Source organism: Punica granatum, chromosome 2, assembly GCF_007655135.1.
Source record: "Punica granatum isolate Tunisia-2019 chromosome 2, ASM765513v2, whole genome shotgun sequence".
In the NCBI taxonomy this organism is placed as follows: Eukaryota; Viridiplantae; Streptophyta; class Magnoliopsida; order Myrtales; family Lythraceae; genus Punica; species Punica granatum.
This window is the reverse complement of record NC_045128.1, coordinates 31,960,784-31,981,820: the sequence shown is the minus strand read 5'-3', so window position 1 is coordinate 31,981,820 and position 21,037 is coordinate 31,960,784. Positions and strand designations below refer to the sequence as shown.

General features: G+C 40.4%; 5 protein-coding genes and 1 non-coding gene across 6 annotated transcripts; 2 read left to right on the top strand and 4 right to left on the bottom strand.

Annotated features, from left to right (window-relative positions):
• Positions 1–1,170: 1,170 nt before the first annotated feature.
• LOC116193736 lies at positions 1,171–2,279 on the top strand. Its single transcript, XM_031522481.1, has one exon. It carries the CDS (start codon positions 1,310–1,312, stop codon positions 2,045–2,047), a length of 738 nt encoding a protein of 245 aa, XP_031378341.1. The 5' UTR covers positions 1,171–1,309; the 3' UTR covers positions 2,048–2,279.
• Positions 2,280–6,315: 4,036 nt separating this feature from the next.
• On the bottom strand, positions 6,316–6,388 carry TRNAK-CUU. Its single transcript has one exon. It is a non-coding gene; the product is annotated as a tRNA-Lys (tRNA).
• Positions 6,389–6,482: 94 nt separating this feature from the next.
• Positions 6,483–9,784, top strand: LOC116196024 (dolichyl-phosphate beta-glucosyltransferase). Its single transcript, XM_031525531.1, has 10 exons — positions 6,483–6,659; positions 6,763–6,811; positions 7,411–7,517; positions 7,663–7,708; positions 8,146–8,280; positions 8,392–8,481; positions 8,588–8,719; positions 8,811–8,894; positions 9,151–9,215; positions 9,300–9,784. Exons 1-10 carry the CDS (start codon positions 6,547–6,549, stop codon positions 9,484–9,486), a joined length of 1,008 nt encoding a protein of 335 aa, XP_031381391.1. The 5' UTR covers positions 6,483–6,546; the 3' UTR covers positions 9,487–9,784.
• Positions 9,785–10,087: 303 nt separating this feature from the next.
• Positions 10,088–13,083, bottom strand: LOC116196023 (actin-like). Its single transcript, XM_031525530.1, has 5 exons — positions 12,874–13,083; positions 12,098–12,167; positions 11,594–11,987; positions 10,608–11,221; positions 10,088–10,430 (listed from the first exon to the last, which is right to left on the bottom strand). Exons 2-5 carry the CDS (start codon positions 12,155–12,157, stop codon positions 10,365–10,367), a joined length of 1,134 nt encoding a protein of 377 aa, XP_031381390.1. The 5' UTR covers positions 12,158–12,167; positions 12,874–13,083; the 3' UTR covers positions 10,088–10,364.
• Positions 13,084–14,508: 1,425 nt separating this feature from the next.
• LOC116195533 (very-long-chain enoyl-CoA reductase-like) lies at positions 14,509–16,878 on the bottom strand. The gene is made up of 4 exons (XM_031524782.1): positions 16,479–16,878; positions 16,305–16,344; positions 15,022–15,776; positions 14,509–14,921 (listed from the first exon to the last, which is right to left on the bottom strand). The coding sequence occupies exons 1-4, from the start codon at positions 16,545–16,547 to the stop codon at positions 14,853–14,855; spliced, it is 933 nt and encodes a 310-aa protein (XP_031380642.1). The 5' UTR covers positions 16,548–16,878; the 3' UTR covers positions 14,509–14,852.
• A 723-nt stretch (positions 16,879–17,601) lies between these two features.
• On the bottom strand, positions 17,602–19,458 carry LOC116195532 (KIN17-like protein). The gene is made up of 2 exons (XM_031524781.1): positions 19,270–19,458; positions 17,602–19,103 (listed from the first exon to the last, which is right to left on the bottom strand). The coding sequence occupies exon 2, from the start codon at positions 19,090–19,092 to the stop codon at positions 17,920–17,922; it is 1,173 nt and encodes a 390-aa protein (XP_031380641.1). The 5' UTR covers positions 19,093–19,103; positions 19,270–19,458; the 3' UTR covers positions 17,602–17,919.
• Between the last annotated feature and the right edge of the window lie 1,579 nt (positions 19,459–21,037).

Sequence of the window (21,037 nt, the reverse complement as noted above, 5' to 3'; positions counted from 1 at the left end):
GTCGGTGACCAGAAAATTATGTCCACGTAATTAAGGATATCAGATTTCTTAATTAGCTTCTTGATTAAGGCAAATTCTCATGGTTTGATGGAAACCCTAACGTGGTCCAACATCCTCTGCAAGTGTGCTTCCGTAGGATGTAATTATCACTTGTGCGTGCCCAATATCATACTCTTGCACATGTCTTGCTTCCAAAAAGAATGGCACTCATCACATTTCCTTTCCTCGTCTTTAACTGCGTTCCAACAGGGCAATGGATACAGATCGAGTTGCAGCAATCCCCTGCTAACTGCTCTCAGAATATAAATAAATTGACCCGAGAATCGGTCATCTACAACTTAATTTTCTTTTCGGTTATAAGAGAGGTCCAACAACCTAATCCAATGAAACTGAAATCTTAATAATTAATAAAAAGGCATGAAAAGTCTCACCACGAGAATTAAATATAAAATCTCTTGAATACCAGATAAGTATGTGCGTCACCATATTATATTCTCTTTCTCATTTGTAACAAAACTTTGAGAGGATACATACATCTCGGAACACTCCCTGTGGTTAGTTCTTACTTGATTGGGATATTATAATTGTGGGTCATTACCTAATATATGATGCAACATCGTATGGTACGTTGCATATGTATGCTAATGTGTTTTGTGTTGTATATATTAAATTAAGGTGAGAAGGATGAATTGGCAACATCATATATAAGAAATGCCATCAATCATGAGAGGGCACTTTACATCTCCATATGAATCTCTACCTTTACAATTTACATTACAAAAATGAAATGGTCCACACATCTAACCAAAATTAATATATATTGTAAGGACATTTATAATGATGAATTGGTATAACAACATTGCATAATTTACAGAGATTTCATTTCCTTACATGGCTAGATTAGGGCTCGGTCCAGCTTTCTGAACCGGGTTCAGACCGGAATCAAAGCATTCCTCAAAAAGAAAAAATAACACAACCGGAAAACCAACCGAGTAGTGTGCGGCTGCCAGAAACCCTAGCTTCCGTCTCACTATATTCAAAGCATAGCCACAAGCCATATATCGGAAAAAAGTCGAACCTGAAGTATCGGTTTTCCGGTTCGGCCCGGTTTAAGGTTCTTTTGCCCACTCCTAGTCATTGCATGTTAGCCTTTTTATTCCTAAAAGGCCACAAATCAATATCAATACAATAGAGCCTCTCAAGACTCTAAAGAGACCAGTCTCTTCTCTCTTCTATATTCTTCTCTCTCGCTGTCAACAAAAACAATCAAACCCCAAAAATTCACCAAGAAATTAACTCTCAAATCCCCATGGAAGAGAAGGAGGACAAGGGCAAGAAGAAGCACAAGAAGCAGAAGCACAAGCACCCTAACATCGACCAAGGAGCCAATACAAAGGCGACGAAAACGACAGCTCCGGCATCATCGGACTTTGCGTTTAAGCCGAGCTCCGAGGTGAAGGGCCTGCGGTTCGGGGGCCAGTTCATCGTCAAGTCCTTCACGATCCGCCGGGCGAGGCCTTTGGAGCTCCTCCGGGTCCTTTCCTTCCCGCCAACGAACAAACCCAACGGTCTCCTCCCTTTCCCTTCCACCACGGCCTTCCTCCCCACCAACTTCACCATCCTGGCCCACCACGCCTGGCACACCCTCACCCTCGGCCTGGGCACCAAGAAGTCGAAGGTCCTCATGTTCGTGTTCGAGTCCGAGTCCCTCCGGGCCTCCATCGCGGACCGGTCGTGGCCCCACGAGATCCCGCTCGGGGAGGTGAACCGCCGGCTCATAAGGCACGGGCTCGAGGGGTGTGAGCTGGCCCGGTTTAAGTTTAGGAAGGGCTGCGTCACGTTCTACGTGTATGCGGTCCGGCACATCGGGATCGCGGGCTTCTCGAGGGCCGAGGACCTCCGGACTATCCTCCAGTCGGTGGTGGAGCTGAAGGACTTCCTGGACCACACGGCGATGCTGGCTATGCCAGATCAAAGGAGTATCAACTTCTGCTCCCCTCCCAGCACTTTTCCTAATAATAGCAATCCCTTTGCTATGGCTCATTAAATTTTAATTTGATGATCTTCTTAGGAACTTCCTATGTAAATTTTTGGCTTCCTAGAATTTTAATTTTCAGAGTGAGCTGACTTTTTTTAAAAATAATTTAGATAGTTCAAATGGCTTTTGATTTTTTCTATTTTGGGGGGATTTGTTTATTCATTTGAAGATCGATCTTCATGGATGTTTCTCATATATGTTATTAGTTTAAATATATATTTAGCCTTTTTTGCTGCATAAATTCGTCACAAGCGCTATAAACCTTAATGCCAATCGAAGTGAACATTTTATTTTTGTAATTAACAAAAAAAAGATGAAATTTTAATTAATTAGAAGTACTAGGAAATTAATTATCATAACTTTAATATATATATATATATATATAAATATACATACACGCATATACAACTTGTTGGCTGTAAATATGTCTGGTTGATAGTACGTGCGCTAATTACGCATTCAGCTGATAAAATGTCCCAATTGCTAGTTTTTTACTTTATTAACAGTAAAAAGTACTGTGATATTTACCACCCAACAATAAAGATAAAACACGAACGAGGAGAAGATGGGAACTTCGGTAATGAAACTGATTACGAAAATCTACGAGTGAAGACATTGTCGATCCCAACATCATATATCAATCTAACTGTCAATCTCTTGAAACATGATTCATCTTAATCAATATCGTAGGGTCATCATATAATTAATTTGTGCCTACAAAAAGATCGAGAGCCGTTGAGGATTTGGAAGCAAATAAAAAATTTTCCCGTAACAGTGAGTGTGAAAATCATAATATATACTTAGAAAAAAAAATCCCAATATACAAATAGATCCGTTAAAAGGAAAAGAGATTGATCTTTTTTCCCCCCACTTTATCTCATCTCATCTTCTTCCCAACGACCACAAGACACTGTAGTGTTCTTGTGAATTGTGCCCATCCCAGATCCAACCCGTGAACCCAATTGTCGAAGCAGATTGGTTCTTTTGAAATTTAATGCACATCCCCCCATTACACACTAACAGTAAAAATCAGGTTCCCCTACTGTTTTTTTAATTAAACAATAATATAAAGAAGAAGAAGAAATTCACGCAAAAAAATTGGAACTAATTAGATAGTAATAATAACAAATCCCATTTTAAAAAAGAAAAAAGTATCTCTAAACAAGTTATTACTCAATTTGTTTGAATATCTGTTAATTTAATATAAGAACTTGTTGATTTCTTTAAATCAAGATAAATATGATGAAATATATGTGTTCTATTGATTATATTATCAATTTTAAAGAGAATATAGAACAATAATGTCCTTTCCACTTACAAGAAAATACAATATATATATATATATATATATATATATATATAAGCTGGTGCCAGGGCCCATGCAGGTTTTGTGCAGATTCTGGTTCAGAGGCAATTTGTTTAATAGGTAAAATGCAATTACCACCCTTGAGTTTTGATGTAATTTCACTTAATCCCATATGTTTGGAAAAATATGCACTTCACTCTTGTCGACCGATTTGACTAAATCTTTATTTTTTACAAAAACTAACAATTAGGTCCGAATTTTTTTGTTCCTTCTTCTTAAGGTCATGGTATTATTTATTATTTAATAAGGGCACCACTTCACATAAATTTTCATATAAGGCCCATTTAATTTTATAAAAAAATTCCATAACTTGATAAATGAAAAATAAACAAAAATTAAAAAAATATTTGAAGAGAGACAGAGAGGAAAAGCCTCGACAGTATTGCATGGGTCCGTTGCCACCGCTACCGCCCTTTACTCCTTTATTTCTCTTATTTGTTTGATGCATTCAACTTCTTTTTTTTTTTGAACTATTTCATATTCTTTTTTTAATTAATGATAATATTTAAAATATATGAAGGGTCTTATCAGAAAATTTTATGTAATTTGGCGGCTTTATTCAATAATAAATAATTGTGGGGCCTTAAAAAAAGAAACTAAAACATTATGACTTAATTTGTTATTTTTAGAAAAGATATATATTTGGTCAAATTGATCAACTGAGATTAAGTGCATATTTTTTAAATAAATGGAGTCGAGTGTCATTTTATCAAACCCGAGGGAGGTCTTTAAAGTCTACCCTTGTTTATTTATGCTAGTAAGAGGGCCCTAATTCGTTGAGCTAAAATTTGATGATGATAAGATTCTCCTGTCATTTTCTTTTCCATTTTTTCTTTCAAATAATTTATATTCGTTGCGTGTTCAAAGTTTGTAATTCCTCTCCCGCTATCAAAATGATCCATTTTTTTATTTCAAATAATTTTTTTAGTGCATGTTAGGTAGATACGATAGAAAGAAATGAATTCAACATATCAATTGGGTAATTGATTCCATTTCGATCGTTTCCATTCAAATATAACTCCAATGAAAGATCAAAATTAGTGACAGTGTACCGAAAATATAAATAAAACCCCAATTGGTAAAACATGAACCCACTAGGAAAATTTTTAAATTGGTGAACATACATGATCGGTAGTCGGAATACCGGATTGGTCATGAAGGGCTACACCTGCATATGTCATTTTTTAGATATAGCTCTTCACGAGCGTTTTGGCATTCCGATTACCAATCATGTATATTCGCCAATAAAAAGAGTTTCTTAATCTGTTCATGTTTTGCTAATTGGTATTTCTACATGTATTTTCGGTGCAGTGTCACTTATAATCTTTCATCGGAGTAAGCTATATCTATATATGATATGGTGAAATGGTATCTATATATGTGACATGCATGACATGAGGTAATTAAAGCTTTAATGGAAGGCAAGGAAGACCCAACATCTTCGCCTTCCACAGCCTTTTTTGTTTGTCCACACAAAAAGTGAGAGAAACTGAGAAAAGGAAAGAAATAATTTAGAAAAGATGGAACAAGGGGGGCAAAAGCCCCCATATGACCCTTTCTTTCAATTCCTCACTCAGTGGCTTTAATCATGCCCTGTGTATGGTCCCATCCCGACCAATACCTTCTTTTTCTTTCCCATGAAATCATGGGCTTCTACCCCACCCCCCTTCATGTTCCTAATCCCCCCAACCTAATTGAATAAATTCATTGCTTAGGTTGTACTTAATCCGGGACTATTTAATTGAAATATAAATTGGAGCTTGCCTAGCTAGGGAAGTGAACTACGAGGACGCGACAGATGAAAGTTTTTACGTGAATCACCGGAAAATTCAGAGAACTACTTAATATGACCGTCTTTTAGCTTGGCGTCAGATTACCACGTTGCTGAGTCAAATACACCAGGAGCAACTTTCATGACCGTATATGCGAGCAGGTTCTTATTTACGCAGCTAAAAACTTACTAAAAACAGTCTGATCACAACAGAGACGATATGGGATCAGCTACTAGTTTATTTCAAAATGAGACACTAGCAATCCTGATAGTTACCGAGAACTAACCGGTTATATTGATTTACCAAGTGAAAATAGCACGACCAAGAGAAAACCCAACCAATCTACCAAGAGAAAATAACAAGAAACCCAACCAAAACCAGAAAAACACCGTCTTCAGCTTAATGTTGGTTCGTGGAGATGTTGGATGCAAGAGGTTTCCACTATACTTTCGAGGGCACTTGTCCATATTCCCAACATCTTAAGCACGTAAACGGACACGTATATTAAAAGAAAACGCGTTATTTACACAGTATGGTCTAATACAACCTAATAATTAATTTGAAATAAGAGTAAGTTCAGCCCAGACATTCCTGCAATGAATTGAATATGGACTGGGAAGATTAGGGAGCACCGCCTGATGTGTTTGGGCCCAGAACTATCACTCCATGGTAGAGTCGGTTTGGCCCATACAGCCCATCACTGTCGGCTGTCCAGTCCAAGGAATGCTCATCTCCTGTGCCCACATCTCGGGCATGCTTAACAAAAGCACGTGCTAATCTGATCATGTCACGATGCGACCTCGTCGATCCAAATGATGACACGGTGGTGCCTATTCGAACGTCAACAGATTATCCATGGTATGCGAGAGAGATCAAGTTACATTGCTATGACTGAATGAATTGAAATAAATACGAATATGACACGTTAACACGAACTGTCTATTCGTATTACGCATACAGAGATATAGGGCATTCTTCCTGTAAGGGGAACATAAATTATCCAAATTGATGCACATTTGCGGTCTGTGAATTAAGTCAAAAAAAAAAAGAGACAAAAAGGAGTTAACCAAAGACAAGAAAGTGACAACCTTAAAAAATTTGGAAATATATTTAAAAAGCAAGAGAGCGGGAGGGTAAAACGCCCACCGTGGGGCTCGAACCCACGACCACAAGGTTAAGAGCCTTGCGCTCTACCGACTGAGCTAGACGGGCTTTGTTGGGAGCAGTGATTGCTAAATTGTCTTGATTGTTACAGCTCCAACAAAGCCCAGTTGACCGCTGCAGTTCGGTGAAATAGTAGGAAGGCAGAGGCAGCAATCGGCAATACCCAATTGCAGAAGCTTTGACGGGGGACGGCTCGGCGACCAAAGATGGGATCTTTACTATCGATTGCGGAGCTCGGAGCTGCCCTGATCAGTGTAGCGATTCTGGGTTTACTGTCCGTGATCGTGTTCGAGTCCTACAGAAGAAGACACAACAATGCGTAAGTTTCACCATTGAGCTCCGCACACATCTAACCTGATCTTCCCCCTCCTGAGATTCTTGTCAGTAGTATTTCAGCTGAATCATCTGTTGTGTTTTGCCAGTCATGTGGATGCCCCGGCAATCTTCGAGGATCCCAATTCTCTGAAGGAGGTAGTTTTACTGCTCCTGATTCGTTGCAAATTTCGTATCGGGGGCATTTTCGTGCTCCTGGTCATAGTCGTGTCGATTCTCGATCAGTTTCTAGGAATCGGGTCTTCTGGATTTTGCATGTTCATACCCAGCTCTGAAGCTTTACTTGCATAATGCCAGTTCACGAATTATTGCATTGTTAAGGATAAAAATTTTAGCGCGTCATTTGTTTATGCTGCTTGGCTAGGCAGATCTTTTGACGGGCATTTGTTGTTCTATCTTTTCAAACAAGTTTTATATGTATTTCTGTCAGTTGGGTTCAAAGTTATCGGGTTGACTGCCGAATAGGTGTCACTTTTCAAAGCTTTGGCTTCTAGAGGAAGAGGAGGTTCATGTATTAATGACTGCATTCTGCTTCGTGAGTGAATGAGTATATGGGGTTCTTGTTCCAGAATGCAGCACACGTAGGAAGAGGATTGTGCAAGAAGAATGTTTTCTCAGAGAGATGAATATGTTCAGCTTCAGTGCAGTCCCTTTGATATGGGGGTTTCGAGAAAGGATGATTATAAGTATTAAACAATCTTTGTTGCCACTTACTATGGTTCTTATTCTCTTACCAGGTTCGATGTCCTTCAGTAATTGATCCTGCAGAGAAATATCTGTCTCTGATAGTTCCTGCGTACAATGAAGAGCACCGACTCCCTGGAGCCATTGATGAAACTATGAAGTAGGTTAAACGAATAACATGTGGCATATCCTCTTTAAATTTCTTTCGTAATTTCTTTTGGTCTTTAAATCGATGGGGGCTTTTTTTATTTTGATTGTTCTATACAGGTAATCTGACTGTCATGTAATACTTGTTGCCTTTGTAGTTATCTTCAACAACGTGCAGCTAAGGACAAGTCATTTTCTTATGAGGTATCATCTAGTACTTTTGGTTTTATGACATTGCCCTTCTTGATGTGGAAGCCTTATCACATGATCGAAATCCATCATAAGCACGCACAGAAAAGTTCATCTCTTGTGCTTTATCCCAACTCCTTAATAAATTATACCAAGTCAATCATTTTGGCTTCTGTAAGTTTGGCTCTGCACAAAATATATATATATATATATATATATATTTATCCTTGTAAGGAAATGTTATGCTGGAAGCATTTATCATCTAGATAATTCTGGACTTGTGAATTCTTTGAAATGATTTTTATAGAGCTGAAGTTCATATGATTTGATCTTGTCTCAACTGAATAAGTATAATTTTCTTTTGTGCCTCCAGTTGGTGATAGATGCATGTATTGCTTAAAGAGCTTTATTTAAGTACATCAAGCTCATTTGAATCTTTACTTATGTAACAGGTGATTATTATTGATGATGGAAGTAAGGATGAAACCAAACGAGTAGCATTTAATTTTGTTCGGAAGTACACAGTGGACAATGTAAGAGTTATCCTCCTTGGGAAAAATCACGGGAAGGGAGAAGCTATCAGAAAAGTGAGTTAATCTTGTGTCTACTGTAAACACTTGTACAGGTTACCTTTCTGTCATTCATGAGACAAGAATTGATTTAAGCTTCTTAAAGTTATGAAAGCTTTGTTTAAACAGGGAATGCTTCATTCACGTGGCGAACTACTTTTAATGATGGATGCTGATGGTGCAACCAAGATTAATGACCTTGAGAAGCTCGAGGATCAGGTTCGTGGAAGGAGTGCTTATTAGGACATGGACTATAGCTTTTCTTTCAAGAATATAGCATTTTATTAATATATTCTCAAGCAAGTCTTGACTTTCCGCCTATTAGATCCATGCAGTCGCCAGAAAGGACTTTCATTTTGGAGATTCATCCAAAAGCGATTCTAGTTTAAGGATAGGAGATATCCCTATTGCAGCATTCGGTTCTCGTGCCCATCTCGAGGAGAAGGCTCTCTCTACTGTGAAGTCCCTCAACAAAACTAAACAATTTCAAATTTTCATTCTTTTGCTTATTAGTTTCTCACATGATCTTTGATTATTTAATGTCTCAGAGGAAGTGGTACCGCAACTTCTTAATGAAGGGTTTCCACCTTGTCGTCCTATTAACTGCTGGTCCTGGAGTTCGTGACACACAGGTAAGATTTGGGTACAATGTATTTTGTAGCTTCCATGATGGATATTCTTGCTTGAACTTGGTCGAGAAAAGTTTATTCAGACCAAGTTAGAGACATTCATTTTGATGGGACCAATAGATCCCGTGTAAAGTATCCTTCTGGACATGGTTTAGGTCAGAACATTCCTTTCCCTTGGGCCAGTGAAAATGTTTCATATGTCAGAAATTCTGCAGAAGTGCATCCTCTTATCATTATTTGGACTTTTCTCGTGCCACAGTGTGGTTTCAAGATGTTCACTAGGGCTGCTGCTCGGAAACTTTTCACTAACATCCGGCTTAAAAGGTAAATTTTCTACACTAGTGGCTGATTCGACATCATTTTTATCTCCTGCATAGGGTTTAGTTGTTCGTTTTGAACATGATGCAGATGGTGCTTTGACGTTGAGCTGGTCTATCTCTGCAAGTGTTTTGTGATCCCAATGATTGAGATATCAGTGAACTGGTCCGAGATTCCTGGTTCGAAGGTCAACCTATTAAGCATTCCAAACATGCTGTGGGAGCTCGCCCTTATGTCCGTCGGTTACAGGGGGGGATTGTGGGAAATTAGTCAGTGAAGTCTCTGTGGTTTTTGCCTGATCTCTCCAATATCCCTTTAGCTCACATTGATAGAATGAGATAGCAGACACCTGATAGAGCGTTTTCGAGGGAATACTCCTTAGGAAGAAACATTTACCATGAGCATTTGTTGTAAGGCTCGGCAAATATTTTCGGGTCTGATTTTGTAACTTTATTTGTATCTCCCACTCTACCAGATGTCTATCTAACAACTGACGTAGCCCCTTGGCCTTTCTGTTATGTCAGTTACTCTGTTTTCTCTCCTCAGAAGGCATAATTCAGTTATATGTTCTTGACTTTGTTGTATGCCTGGAAACTGCTGTTCAAAGTGGTACAATTTATGTATTATGTTATCATGAAAAAGATGTTCTCTTAACACTATCGTTCTCTGTATCGGCAGACACGGACAACACTACAACCTGAGGTTCGATGGACAGAAGGCTTCAATAATAAGATAGACAAGTTCGATTAACAAGTTTGATTAACAGGATAAGCAAATCATGCAAGAATAAATCCGTAATTGGGCCTTTGGACAAGAAGAGAACAGAGGGCAGGCAAAGGCAAATTAAACAGTAGTACAAAGCTATCCCTGAAATAACCTTTAGCAATCAAAGAATTTGGACCATTTTATGGCAGCAAATCAAATCCTCATCCCATCTGAAAAGTCAATTATATATAATCGACATCATCACTCCAACATGAGAGAGAAATAATATAAGCAAAAGAAGCATCATAAAGAAAACAAAAAAAAAAAAAGAAGCTAGAAAAGAAAGAATCTGCAAAGGTTGCAGCTTCTTTGACAGTGACAAGTGCTTCTTCCTCTTTCTTCCCCAGCCGGAATCCCCCCTATTCTCAGCATCGCCAGATTCTTTTTTGCTTAGAAGCATTTTCTGTGCACTATTGATGGTCCCGACTCATCGTACTCTGCCTTCGCAATCCACATCTGATCCCAGCAAAACGTGGACACAGAAAACAACTCGCATCAGATATCATGTCAAAAACAATGTTCCTTTCTCTCAATCTCAAACTACATTAGGGGCAGTCGCAACAAGCTATAGCAGAACAAGCAATCAGTTCTCTGAATAAAAGTTGATTGGGATGTATAGGGAAGAATATGAACCTGTTGGAAGGTGCTGAGAGAAGCCAAGATAGATCCACCGATCCAGACACTGTATTTCCTCTCAGGTGGGGCGACCACCTTGATCTTCATGCTGCTCGGTGCCAGGGCAGAAATCTCCTTGCTCATCCTATCAGCAATGCCCGGGAACATAGTGGACCCACCACTGAGCACAATGTTTCCATAGAGATCCTTCCTGATATCCACGTCACACTTCATGATGGAGTTGTAGGTGGTCTCGTGGATACCCGCAGCTTCCATCCCGATCATTGAGGGCTGGAAGAGGACCTCAGGGCAGCGGAACCTCTCTGCTCCGATGGTGATCACCTGCCCATCAGGCAACTCATAGGTCTTCTCCACTGAGGAGCTGGACTTGCCGGTCTCGAGCTCCTGCTCGTAGTCGAGGGCAATGTAGGAAAGCTTTTCCTTCATGTCCCTAACAATTTCCCGCTCAGCTGTGGTTGTGAAGGAGTAGCCCCTCTCTGTCAGGATCTTCATCAGGTGATCAGTGAGGTCCCGTCCTGCGAGGTCAAGCCTGAGGATTGCATGGGGGAGAGCGTACCCCTCATAGATGGGCACTGTGTGGCTCACACCATCCCCAGAATCCAACACGATACCTGAAATGGAATATGAGATATACCATCAAGCACACAAGATTTTTCGACAAAAGCTAATCAAAATTCAAGTTTAAAGCCTCTCCATGTTTCATGTAAGTTTGTAGGAAAGCAGTTTTTTTGACGGTAATGTACCTTAGACAAGTGCGTGGTAGCTGATTTACATGCTACCCGCGAAAAATACCTCACAGTTCTTTGATTTAGAAAAAATATAATTGCTTACACAACTGACTGACGACTATTTTAGTTGGTTTGAGGGTTTTTTTGCGAACCATGCACCTTAAAGTGATGATGAAACTTGCCAAGAAAATCATATACCATAAAGAACAGAGCCTTAAACGCATTGCATGCTGGTATTTGATAATCCTTGCTCACCTGTTGTACGACCACTGGCATACAGGGAAAGCACGGCCTGGATGGCGACGTACATAGCAGGAGTGTTGAAGGTCTCAAACATGATCTGGGTCATCTTCTCACGATTGGCCTTTGGGTTGAGAGGAGCCTCCGTGAGGAGGACAGGGTGCTCCTCTGGGGCGACACGGAGCTCATTGTAGAAGGTGTGATGCCAGATCTTCTCCATGTCATCCCAGTTGCTCACAATCCCATGCTCGATCGGGTACTTCAGGGTCAGGATACCTCTCTTTGACTGGGCCTCGTCACCAACATACGCGTCCTTCTGTCCCATTCCCACCATCACACCGGTGTGACGGGGGCGTCCCACAATGCTGGGGAACACGGCACGCGGAGCATCATCTCCAGCAAATCCAGCCTTAGAACCAGAATAACATTTGGTAAATTTTCCGAAACTTATTGCAATTTGTATGAGAAGTTGACAGTGTAAGAATCTAGAAGCAGTAACCAGTGCTCGCGTATGTATACCTTGACCATCCCAGTTCCATTGTCGCAAACGAGTGGCTGAATATCCTCTGAGTCTGCCATTTTCTTCTACCTGATAGAGCCAATGACATGAAAGTTTTAAGGTTAACAAGATAGTCCACTGCACATGTCAAAGGTTCTATAGAACTTTCAACAATCATGCCAAAGTCCATTGCTCCATTATTAGCTACCAGAAATGAGACTCAAATCATCTACTAATCTCAATTCAGGATATTGTAACAATAAACCATTCCGTTGCGAATAAAGCTTCAGAATCACAGCACTGCAAGCCAAAGCTGAACTTCATCAACACGGGATTCTTATCTAAGAAAAAGCATAAAATGTGCAAGATCAAATGAATGAACGTGACCGATACACCCATCTACATTGTATGCCAACATTCGTACTGTCTAAGATCATCTGTCATCGTCCGACATAACTATCCATGGATCAGTCACTCGCATCATTGTCTCACTCTCAGCTATCAACTTTCAATTCCTCCATGCAAATGCAACTCAATGTCAAAACCAACCAATCATGCCCACCCAATATCCCAAATTCAACAGCAAAGAAGGGCGAATCTTGAAACGTCGAAAGTCAAGAATCAGCACGCGGTCCGCGTCAAGATCAAGACTTTCAAAACGGGGGGACAAAAGAAACCGCATTCAAGAAATGGGCAACGGAAAACGACCCAACAAGCTGCACCCCACAAACAACCATAGAAAACAATGACAGATCTGAGGAATCCGGGCAGATTCAAATGGGAAGAAATGGATGACCTGTCGGGAAGGGACGAGGAGGAGGGGCTGAGAGAGGAGAGAGAGGCCAAACCAAAGATGGGGACTTTGATTTGAAGCAGGCAGGTGTGGAGGAGGGGGGACTCTTTGAATGTGGAGAAGGGGGAGGGGTTATAAGAAGGAAGACAACAAATGTGGGCCGTTGGATTTGAGGGACAGCCTGGGGCCTCTGCATATGGAAGCAGCGACGCCTCACGCGGCTGATCTGTGGGTTATTTCTTCTCTTCTGGGCTTTTTACTATTCTGAGTGGGTGGCCACCACCTCCTCCTCCTCTTCTTCTTCTTCATCCTTTCTTACTTATTATTTTCCCACCCTTTTTTTTCCCCTAACATCTATTTTATCGTTTTATCTATTTTTGGGATCCTTTTTGACAATTTTTGTTTCTATTATCTTAAAAGAAAAAAAGCATCCAATCATTTTTATGGGATTGTGAATCATTTAAAGGTAATAAGTTGATGCATTATCCAGCTATAATACATATTCTTCTCGATTCACATCTTTGTTGAAAGAATTTCTTTTGTAATTCCTTACATAAGGGTTTAGAAAATACCGAATCGCCGCCTATCACAGGATGAATCGTGGATCCAACACAACAAACAATAGAATATGCGAATAATTCATACGCAACATCTCTTTCTTTTGTCAAGGGTAAATCGTTAGCAACGCATAAAAACATTTATCTCATAGTAACTTTGTGGTAATACGAACGAGTTAATTTGTGAAGGTCTAAGTAATACTAAATTTCTTGTTACTGATATGTTATCGGATATGCATTTTATAGCTATTGTCATCGTGTTTTTACCTCTGCCGTAACCGTGAGATGTTCTTGGAAAAGTTATGGATATAGCTCTCTTTTTTTCTTTTCTTATTTGAATTAATTATAAGTTTGACTCTTTAAAACAAGAAAAGCATTTAAAAAAACTGTTTTTATGATTAGTGATGATATATTAGAAAATGTTGGGTTTGGTCCTTTGAGAAGTAAGGGGTCATGATGATGTGTGAATGAAGAAGAATTGGAAGTTTAGGAGAGTTGGAAATTGATAATAGGAAAAAGTAAAGTATATTTTAATGATATTCATGGAATGAGATGAGCTGTTGAAATTGAGGTTTTCATTTCAGGCAGCAATTTGCAAATTCTGCACGTGTGCTTAGCTAATCTCTATGACTCCTTTTCCCTCTCTTGTTTTTCAAATGATGATTAGACAGAGAAGGAATAAGAGGAAAAACATTGTTGTGCTTCTGTCATGATTATCGTTTCCATAAGATGATCCCTCCTATGTTCTGTCAGAGATTTCGGATTGAAATGGAACGGAACGAAATGAAGAGAGTTCTTAAGAATCGAAAATTGGAGAATAATCAAAATATGAATTACTTTTGGTTTGATTTAGTAGAGAACACCAAAATGAGTATGCGAAAGACGGCATTTTTCCGTTGAAACATCGCCCAACTTGTATATCTCGGGTTTTTAAGTATCACCCACCTCACATATTGCAAAGAAATCAAATCAAAGTGACGAGTGATATGCATTTCTCGTAGGAAAGCTCAAGATTGATGCTAATTTGTGTTGAGTGGAAAAAGGATTTAATTAGTTCAATGTTCATGTATGAGGAGCAACTTGGCATACAGAAATAATACATAGAACATTGACTAATGAATGCAGTACATTTTGCAGAAAAAAGGAACACGGGGATAAACCGATCGAAGTCGACGACAGAGCTTGACCACCAAACAGAAAAAGTCACGTAGTTCAGTAACTCCGCCTACGCATTTCCCTAATTTCGGAAAGTACCGGGACAGAATACATTCAATAATCCAAGATAAATACCTAGGAGTAGATGATTCAGTTTGATTACATGCATAAATATCTGAAGCATGCAATTTCTGCTGCTTATCTTCGACTGTTCTTCGATCTAGAGTTGAAACCCAGAATATAAAACTTGGGATGCTAAAGGAACACTCTCTACAGGAATGGGGGTAGTATCACCCAACGGCGTGGATACTTTGGCCTTCCATCCTTGCCGTCAAAAAGCTGTTTATGAATAAGTTAAATATGGGTGGGATTAGGAAATATAAAGTGCAGAGATCCTTTTCGAGATTATTGATCAAAACAAGAGCAATAGAAGGGGTACCTTCTTCAATCTCCGGTGCTTTGCAAGAGCCCAATTGGTCATGATAGAAGTTGCAACCACGAGAAAGACATAACCAGCCACAGTCTGGGTAGCAATGTTGAACCCCAACCACTGATAAATCTCGGTAGTATAATTCGCGCAAGTCACGATGTTGAATAAGAAACCCCTGGGAATCTGATACCCCCCATTGCCATCGGGACTCCGGAGATTCCTCAGCAAAACATGGCAATAGAAGTTTGAAATTTGACAGAGTAGCCCAAAGCCAAAGCCGATCTTCATCTGAAGATCGCTGACAGGGGTGTAGAGAGGATGGTTGACATAATATGCAATGTAAGACCCAAATGACCAGTAATAGGCGCAGTTCCGGAACACGTTAGAGAGCGGAGACGTAGCATGGCTAAACCGGTGGACAAAGAATGTTTCCATAATACGCTTGAAGTAGTGGAAGCACCAGTAGTATAAGGCATAGGTCTGACCTGGGTGGATGATTCTTTCTCCCTTGTAGCCGAAGTAGCGGTACACGGGGAAGAAGTAGAAGACAGGGTAAAGGAACAGGGGTCCCACATACTCCCAGAAGAAGAGGGTGCGATAAGAGACTTGCGGGCCAAGGTCCTTCAACACCACCGTTATGCTGTCGGAGTTTTCTTCCACATAGCTCTTGAGGGCCTTCCTGTAGTGCAGGACAACAGGCTTCTCCTTCAACCCCGGCGGGAGAGGCAGAGTTAGCCGTTGCCTCGAAGGGTAAAACTTTTTAGCTGTGGATAGACAGCAAAAGTTCGTGAATGAAGGGCTCTGGTGCCGCTAAACTTTGTGACAGCATAGGTTAACTAACTAGTTAATATGGAGAAAGGATGATTATTCCGTGACCTGCCAAACTCTGAGTAATATTTCTCTACGAGTTTAATCTACAGTCATACATCCCAAACGGAAGAACACCACTAGCATATGTATGCAACTTTCACATTTAAGAGAGCTACAATGAAACATCTTACGAACTCTCTGGACGAGTAAACTAACATTATAATCTCCCTTTGATAAATCTAACCATTTGAAGTCTGCAGCTGATCTATACATACTCCATAAACACCTAGCCCATTTTCGTGTTCTTCCCACTGAATCGACAGTTTTCCAGCTAACAGACAATGCGGGATTATTCAACTACACATTTTCCAGACCCTATGGAGTTGAATCAAACATTTTGCACATTGAAGTGAAAGACACGATATTAATCATAATCAACTGCTCGGGTTTTTCTTTATCGCTAGACCAGAAATCGAACTTACTTCTCTTATGAATAGCCTGCTGCAGATCAGCCGCAGTAGCCTGCAACAACAAATTCCAACACACAATCAACACCCAAAACGTCCAAACAAATCGAGAGAATAGATACAAAGTTACAACAATCACACATAATAATTCCCCAGAATTTCTCACTGTAAAAGAGAGAGAGAGAGTACCGAATCATTGAGCTCGAGGCCGCCCTTGACGACTTCCCTGCCGCTGCGGGAAACTACAGTGACCTTCATTCTCGAGAGCAGTTGGGGACACAGAGAGGAGAGAAGGGGAGGACGAAATCCGCCAAAATTGGACGGACACTCCAGAAATTTCTGGGCAAATTTTCTATTCAAAGATCCATTCAAGAGAGAAAGATTGGGAATGAGCAGAGTGACGGAGATCCCGAAACGAGCAAAGTTGAGAGCTTTAAAAAGTACAGAAATGGAGGAGAGGGGTGGAAGTGGAGCCGATAGTTAATGACAGAGAGGCGGAGGATGGTTGGGGGTTGGAGAGCTAACGGATTTTCATTTCAGCGACAGTTTTATGACAATTGAATTTCCCAGTGAAGGAAGCCCCACCCACTCTCCCTGTGCGAAAATAATTATGAGGTCCTCTCGACACATACCTCGTTGTATAAATTTCAAAACCGACCCTCTCGGGTGAGATTAATTCGGATTTGCATTTGTTTTTACGTATCGATGCTTCTGTTAACAAGTTTGGGTTCAGCTTCACAGGATCACGAGAAAACACCGATATGAGATCACAGGGTTTAATTATAAGAGAATGATTAAGGATATACGAGGGTTCTTGCTGGTTGGCCTACTCCAAAGTTGTCAACTTAAGACGCTATAACATAGGATGGGAAACTCATCAAGATTTTGATGGCCCATGCAGCTGCCAAGTCAACTTGTCGTTCAACTTCCACATGATTCAACTGTTACTTGCTAATTGAGTCCAACCCAGAATCCGACGATACATGTCTCTCCCTTTCCTTGGCCTGAGCTGAGACGTGCAGTTATTGGGTTATTTGTCAAGGAATTCGAGCCTATAAATGCTTTCTACAATGCCACCATCATCCAAGAGGATATATCACAGCAGTTGATTCGTATCGGAGTCTGACATATAACCATCAAAAAATACAGACACTGTCATTACAGTTTTGCCTGAGATATTGGACCAGTTGTCAGTAGCAGTATGTGCCTCCATCAAACTAAGCTCAATGGATAAGAAACGAAGAAATGCCAATACCCAGTGGAGGCTTGAGCTGAAACGATGACACAATAATCATGTAATTGAGCTACAAACTAATAACAAACAATGCGAATTATATCACAGATACATAGAGAAAAGAAGTATAGCAGCTGCAGTTTTATGGTCAAGTTCATCAAGCACGACACTAAACGAGAAAAAAAATATTATTTCCCCGACTTAAAGTGTGCATAACCATATCAGGTGCATTTTTCTGCATAATCAAAGTAAGTCATTTATGCACCAATGAGATACGCACAATAGGACATCAAGTAACAAATTTACACCTGCAGAGGTTGATCTTTCAGAAAAGGCAGGGAACTATGATCGGAATGGATGCCTGTAAATCTTATCCATCTCCAGAGCCAAATCTTTTCAGCCAACTTTTACATGAACTTTGCATATATCTTCATACGCAATGGCCGGGATTACTCTTCCATCATAGATGCCTTTCTCGATCTGCACCTTTGCACAGAATTCCTCTGTGTTGATCCCAAGAAGCCTCGCAGTTGACCCCCGATAGGCCCCATTAACAATCCTCACGAGTCCCCCAATCTGTGGAATTACAGTCTCCAGCTCCTCCTGGTCGACCTTCAACACATCCTTGCTCTCAAGCATCCCGATTTCCCCGGTATACTTATCAATCACCTTCCTCACAACTCCCTTTTGCTTGTAATACTTCCCATCTGCCAGTTTCTTATTCATCACCTTCACGACAATCCCTTCACACAGCCAGTAATTCTTCCGATTGCTCCGCTCCTTCGCCTTCTCCTCCTCTTTCATCAACTCCTCCAAGGCTGACCTCGAGGACTTCTCATCCTTCTTCCTCTTATTCGCCCTCTCATTCTCCGCCTCGTCGAATACAACTCGAGACGCCTCACCCTTTTCCTTGATCCCCTGTTTTGATAATGAGAACCCAATTTTAACGCCATTCTCTAAAGTAACCTCCCTGAGAGGCTCCGACCCTGAATTCGAATTTGCCCCATTGACTGCTGGCATCATCTGCCCAGCCCTCTCAATCTGTTTCAGAATCTCCTTCTCCTGCTTCTCTTCTTCCACCATGTCAGCCCTAATCCTCTTATTCTTCTGCTTCTCCTTGAACAGCGTCTCACTGTCCCGATCAATGTAAGTGATGAACCAACCTTTAGGGGTTTCCTCGACCTTGCACTTACCAGTCCGGCCCAAGTACTTGACAAACTCTGTGAGGGTGGCCCACTGGGTGGAGTTCATGTGGACATGGTGGCGGTCATGGATATACTCATTGTAGACGACCGTGGCTGCGACACGGCTGAACCGGTGGCTCTGCCTCATGAGCTCAAGGAAGGACGACTCGAACTCCTCGGAGTAGCCGTCAACGATACGGTGAGGGTTCTGGCCAAACACCTCCATCTGCCGCTGATGGCTCTCGCTCATGCAATGGCACTTAAAGCCGTTCTCGTCCCGGCACTGCTTCTGGCACATTTGGCAGTACCACCGGAGTTTCTGCAGGCCCTTGGCTTTTATCCGATTAGCGATCGCCTTAGGCGTCAGGAACTCGTTCTTCCCCATCCTAAGAAACCCTAAATCAAAGTCCAAAAACCTAGTGATGACAGTAGCTTGCCACTAAATTGAAGCAACAGCTAGTTTTCCTCTACCTCTACGACCAATTGCTAATCAATCGATTGGCTAATTAGGGCTGAGAGAAATCTACAGATTGAGAAAGGCGAAGAATTGAGAAGTTGTCACCTCTTTCACTTCAGCTGGGCGACAACACGGCGACTGCAGAGGGAGGAGAAGTCGCAATTGCAGATAATAGATACACCAACGAGGGATGACGGCCGAGAGGGGGAGAGCGCGGCGGCGGAACCGACCGACGGCGGAGAGCAGCAGAGAGAGACTTGCCAAAGAGGAGAGGAACTGCGACGCGGAGGAGGAGATCGATCAGATGTTTATGGGCTTTTCATAATCAGGTATGGGCTGAGATTGAAATGATGAGGCCCAATTGTTGAGACCAATAGAGCCCGGCCCAAGCAAAGGATATTTCCTCGTGTCCCTTAATTTGCTTTTCTCTCCTCTTTTGCCCACAAACTTTTTAGTTGTTTTCACAAGAACTCTTTCCTTCTTTGGTGCACGTTGCAAACAGAAAGGTCTATAGTGCAATCACTTGTATAATGCAATCAAAATAAATTGCTAAAATCCTAGTAAATTACTTGAACTTTTAGTATAATACTAACGGAGAAAATAAGTTCCACAGAGAAAATGAGAGAAAGTAAGTTGCACAAATTCTAAAGTAAATTACACATATTTTGAAATAAACTTTTCAAATTTTAAAATAAAATACACAAAATTTGAATAACTTTGCTTAATTTTTTAGTAAAAAGCTAGTCTTTGTCGGATTATTGAAGAGAGAGGCAGAGAAAGTGAGAGAGAGGGGGGGTTAATACTATATAAATTCTTATGTAAGACTATCGGAAACTTATTTTCAGCAAAGAGGAAAAGGAAAACGGAAAACGAGGACGCAAATGCTAGTCCTTCTGAGCATGGGATCAGCAATTAGACCGACGTCATGATCGTATCTTAACATCGAACTCCTCGTCGACAATAAAAATATAACTCAAGCTCCATGTTGAACAATATATAAGTCCCACATCGGGAGTTTGTGCACGTATCAGTGTATGGATCGATGTGCGTATAATAGGTAACATACAACTAGTTTAATCGGTTGCATCCTGTGTATTCCCTCTTCGACAAAAAAAAAAGACAAGAAGAAAAAAAAAGATTGAATTAATTGATTCGATACGTAATAAGGTTAAGGAACTTTTTCTGTATTGGTATTTCAAGAGAATAATCACATTTGATGGATGTGACACGAAATAGACAGACGCGCCTTAGTTAATTTATCTGACGCGCATATATGTATATATGCCATGTCACCTCACCTTCCAAGTTCCAACGATTCATTTGATAGATAGATTTAAGAAGAAAAAAAAATCTTATCTCACTATAATACAGTAACAAAGGGAAAGTATTACTTTACATTTTTATCTCCTTTTTTTTTTGTTTGAATGAATACATTTTTCTCTGCAGATAACGCAGTAAATGGTCTGCAAGTCCATACCTGTAAAATTACTCTTCCCTGTCTCCGGTCGTCCAAAGCAACGTCCAGGTCGGACTTGACTCCACCACTCATGGAGAAATTATTGGCTGATTGCCAACCAGATTCATGGCAGCCAAGAATCTTCGAAAGCTTCTTCGTAAATCCCTAATATGAAAAAAGAGAGAAAAAAAAAAGAACTTGTAATGAATTGCAACTATAGTTCGAGTTAGTAATCACAAGGATGACGTTTGTACATCTTTAAAGAAAAAATACAGACGAAGAAGTCATTCGAGTAAACTATATCTATAATCTATAATAATAATAATAATAATAACATTAATTAATTAATTAACATATATAAAAGTGTGAAATTCAAAAAAGTATTTCTCGATATTTTGAAATTCTAATTTCACCCTT

Bases quoted from the DNA above. Each gene is read 5' to 3' on its own strand.
- LOC116193736 (XM_031522481.1), top strand. From the start codon at position 1,310: ATGGAAGAGAAGGAGGACAAGGGCAAGAAGAAGCACAAGAAGCAGAAG.
- LOC116196024 (XM_031525531.1), top strand. From the start codon at position 6,547: ATGGGATCTTTACTATCGATTGCGGAGCTCGGAGCTGCCCTGATCAGT. The intron at 7,518-7,662 runs GTAGGTTAAACG...TTGCCTTTGTAG, and splicing joins GCCATTGATGAAACTATGAA to TTATCTTCAACAACGTGCAG. The intron at 9,216-9,299 runs GTAAATTTTCTA...AACATGATGCAG, and splicing joins ACTAACATCCGGCTTAAAAG to ATGGTGCTTTGACGTTGAGC.
- LOC116196023 (XM_031525530.1), bottom strand. From the start codon at position 12,157: ATGGCAGACTCAGAGGATATTCAGCCACTCGTTTGCGACAATGGAACT. The intron at 11,988-12,097 runs GTATACATACGC...TCTGGTTCTAAG, and splicing joins ATGGAACTGGGATGGTCAAG to GCTGGATTTGCTGGAGATGA. The intron at 11,222-11,593 runs GTGAGCAAGGAT...ATTCCATTTCAG, and splicing joins TGCCAGTGGTCGTACAACAG to GTATCGTGTTGGATTCTGGG.
- LOC116195533 (XM_031524782.1), bottom strand. From the start codon at position 16,547: ATGAAGGTCACTGTAGTTTCCCGCAGCGGCAGGGAAGTCGTCAAGGGC. The intron at 16,345-16,478 runs GTACTCTCTCTC...TTGTTGTTGCAG, and splicing joins GCCTCGAGCTCAATGATTCG to GCTACTGCGGCTGATCTGCA. The intron at 14,922-15,021 runs GTACCCCTTCTA...ATTCATAAACAG, and splicing joins AGCACCGGAGATTGAAGAAG to CTTTTTGACGGCAAGGATGG.
- LOC116195532 (XM_031524781.1), bottom strand. From the start codon at position 19,092: ATGGGGAAGAACGAGTTCCTGACGCCTAAGGCGATCGCTAATCGGATA.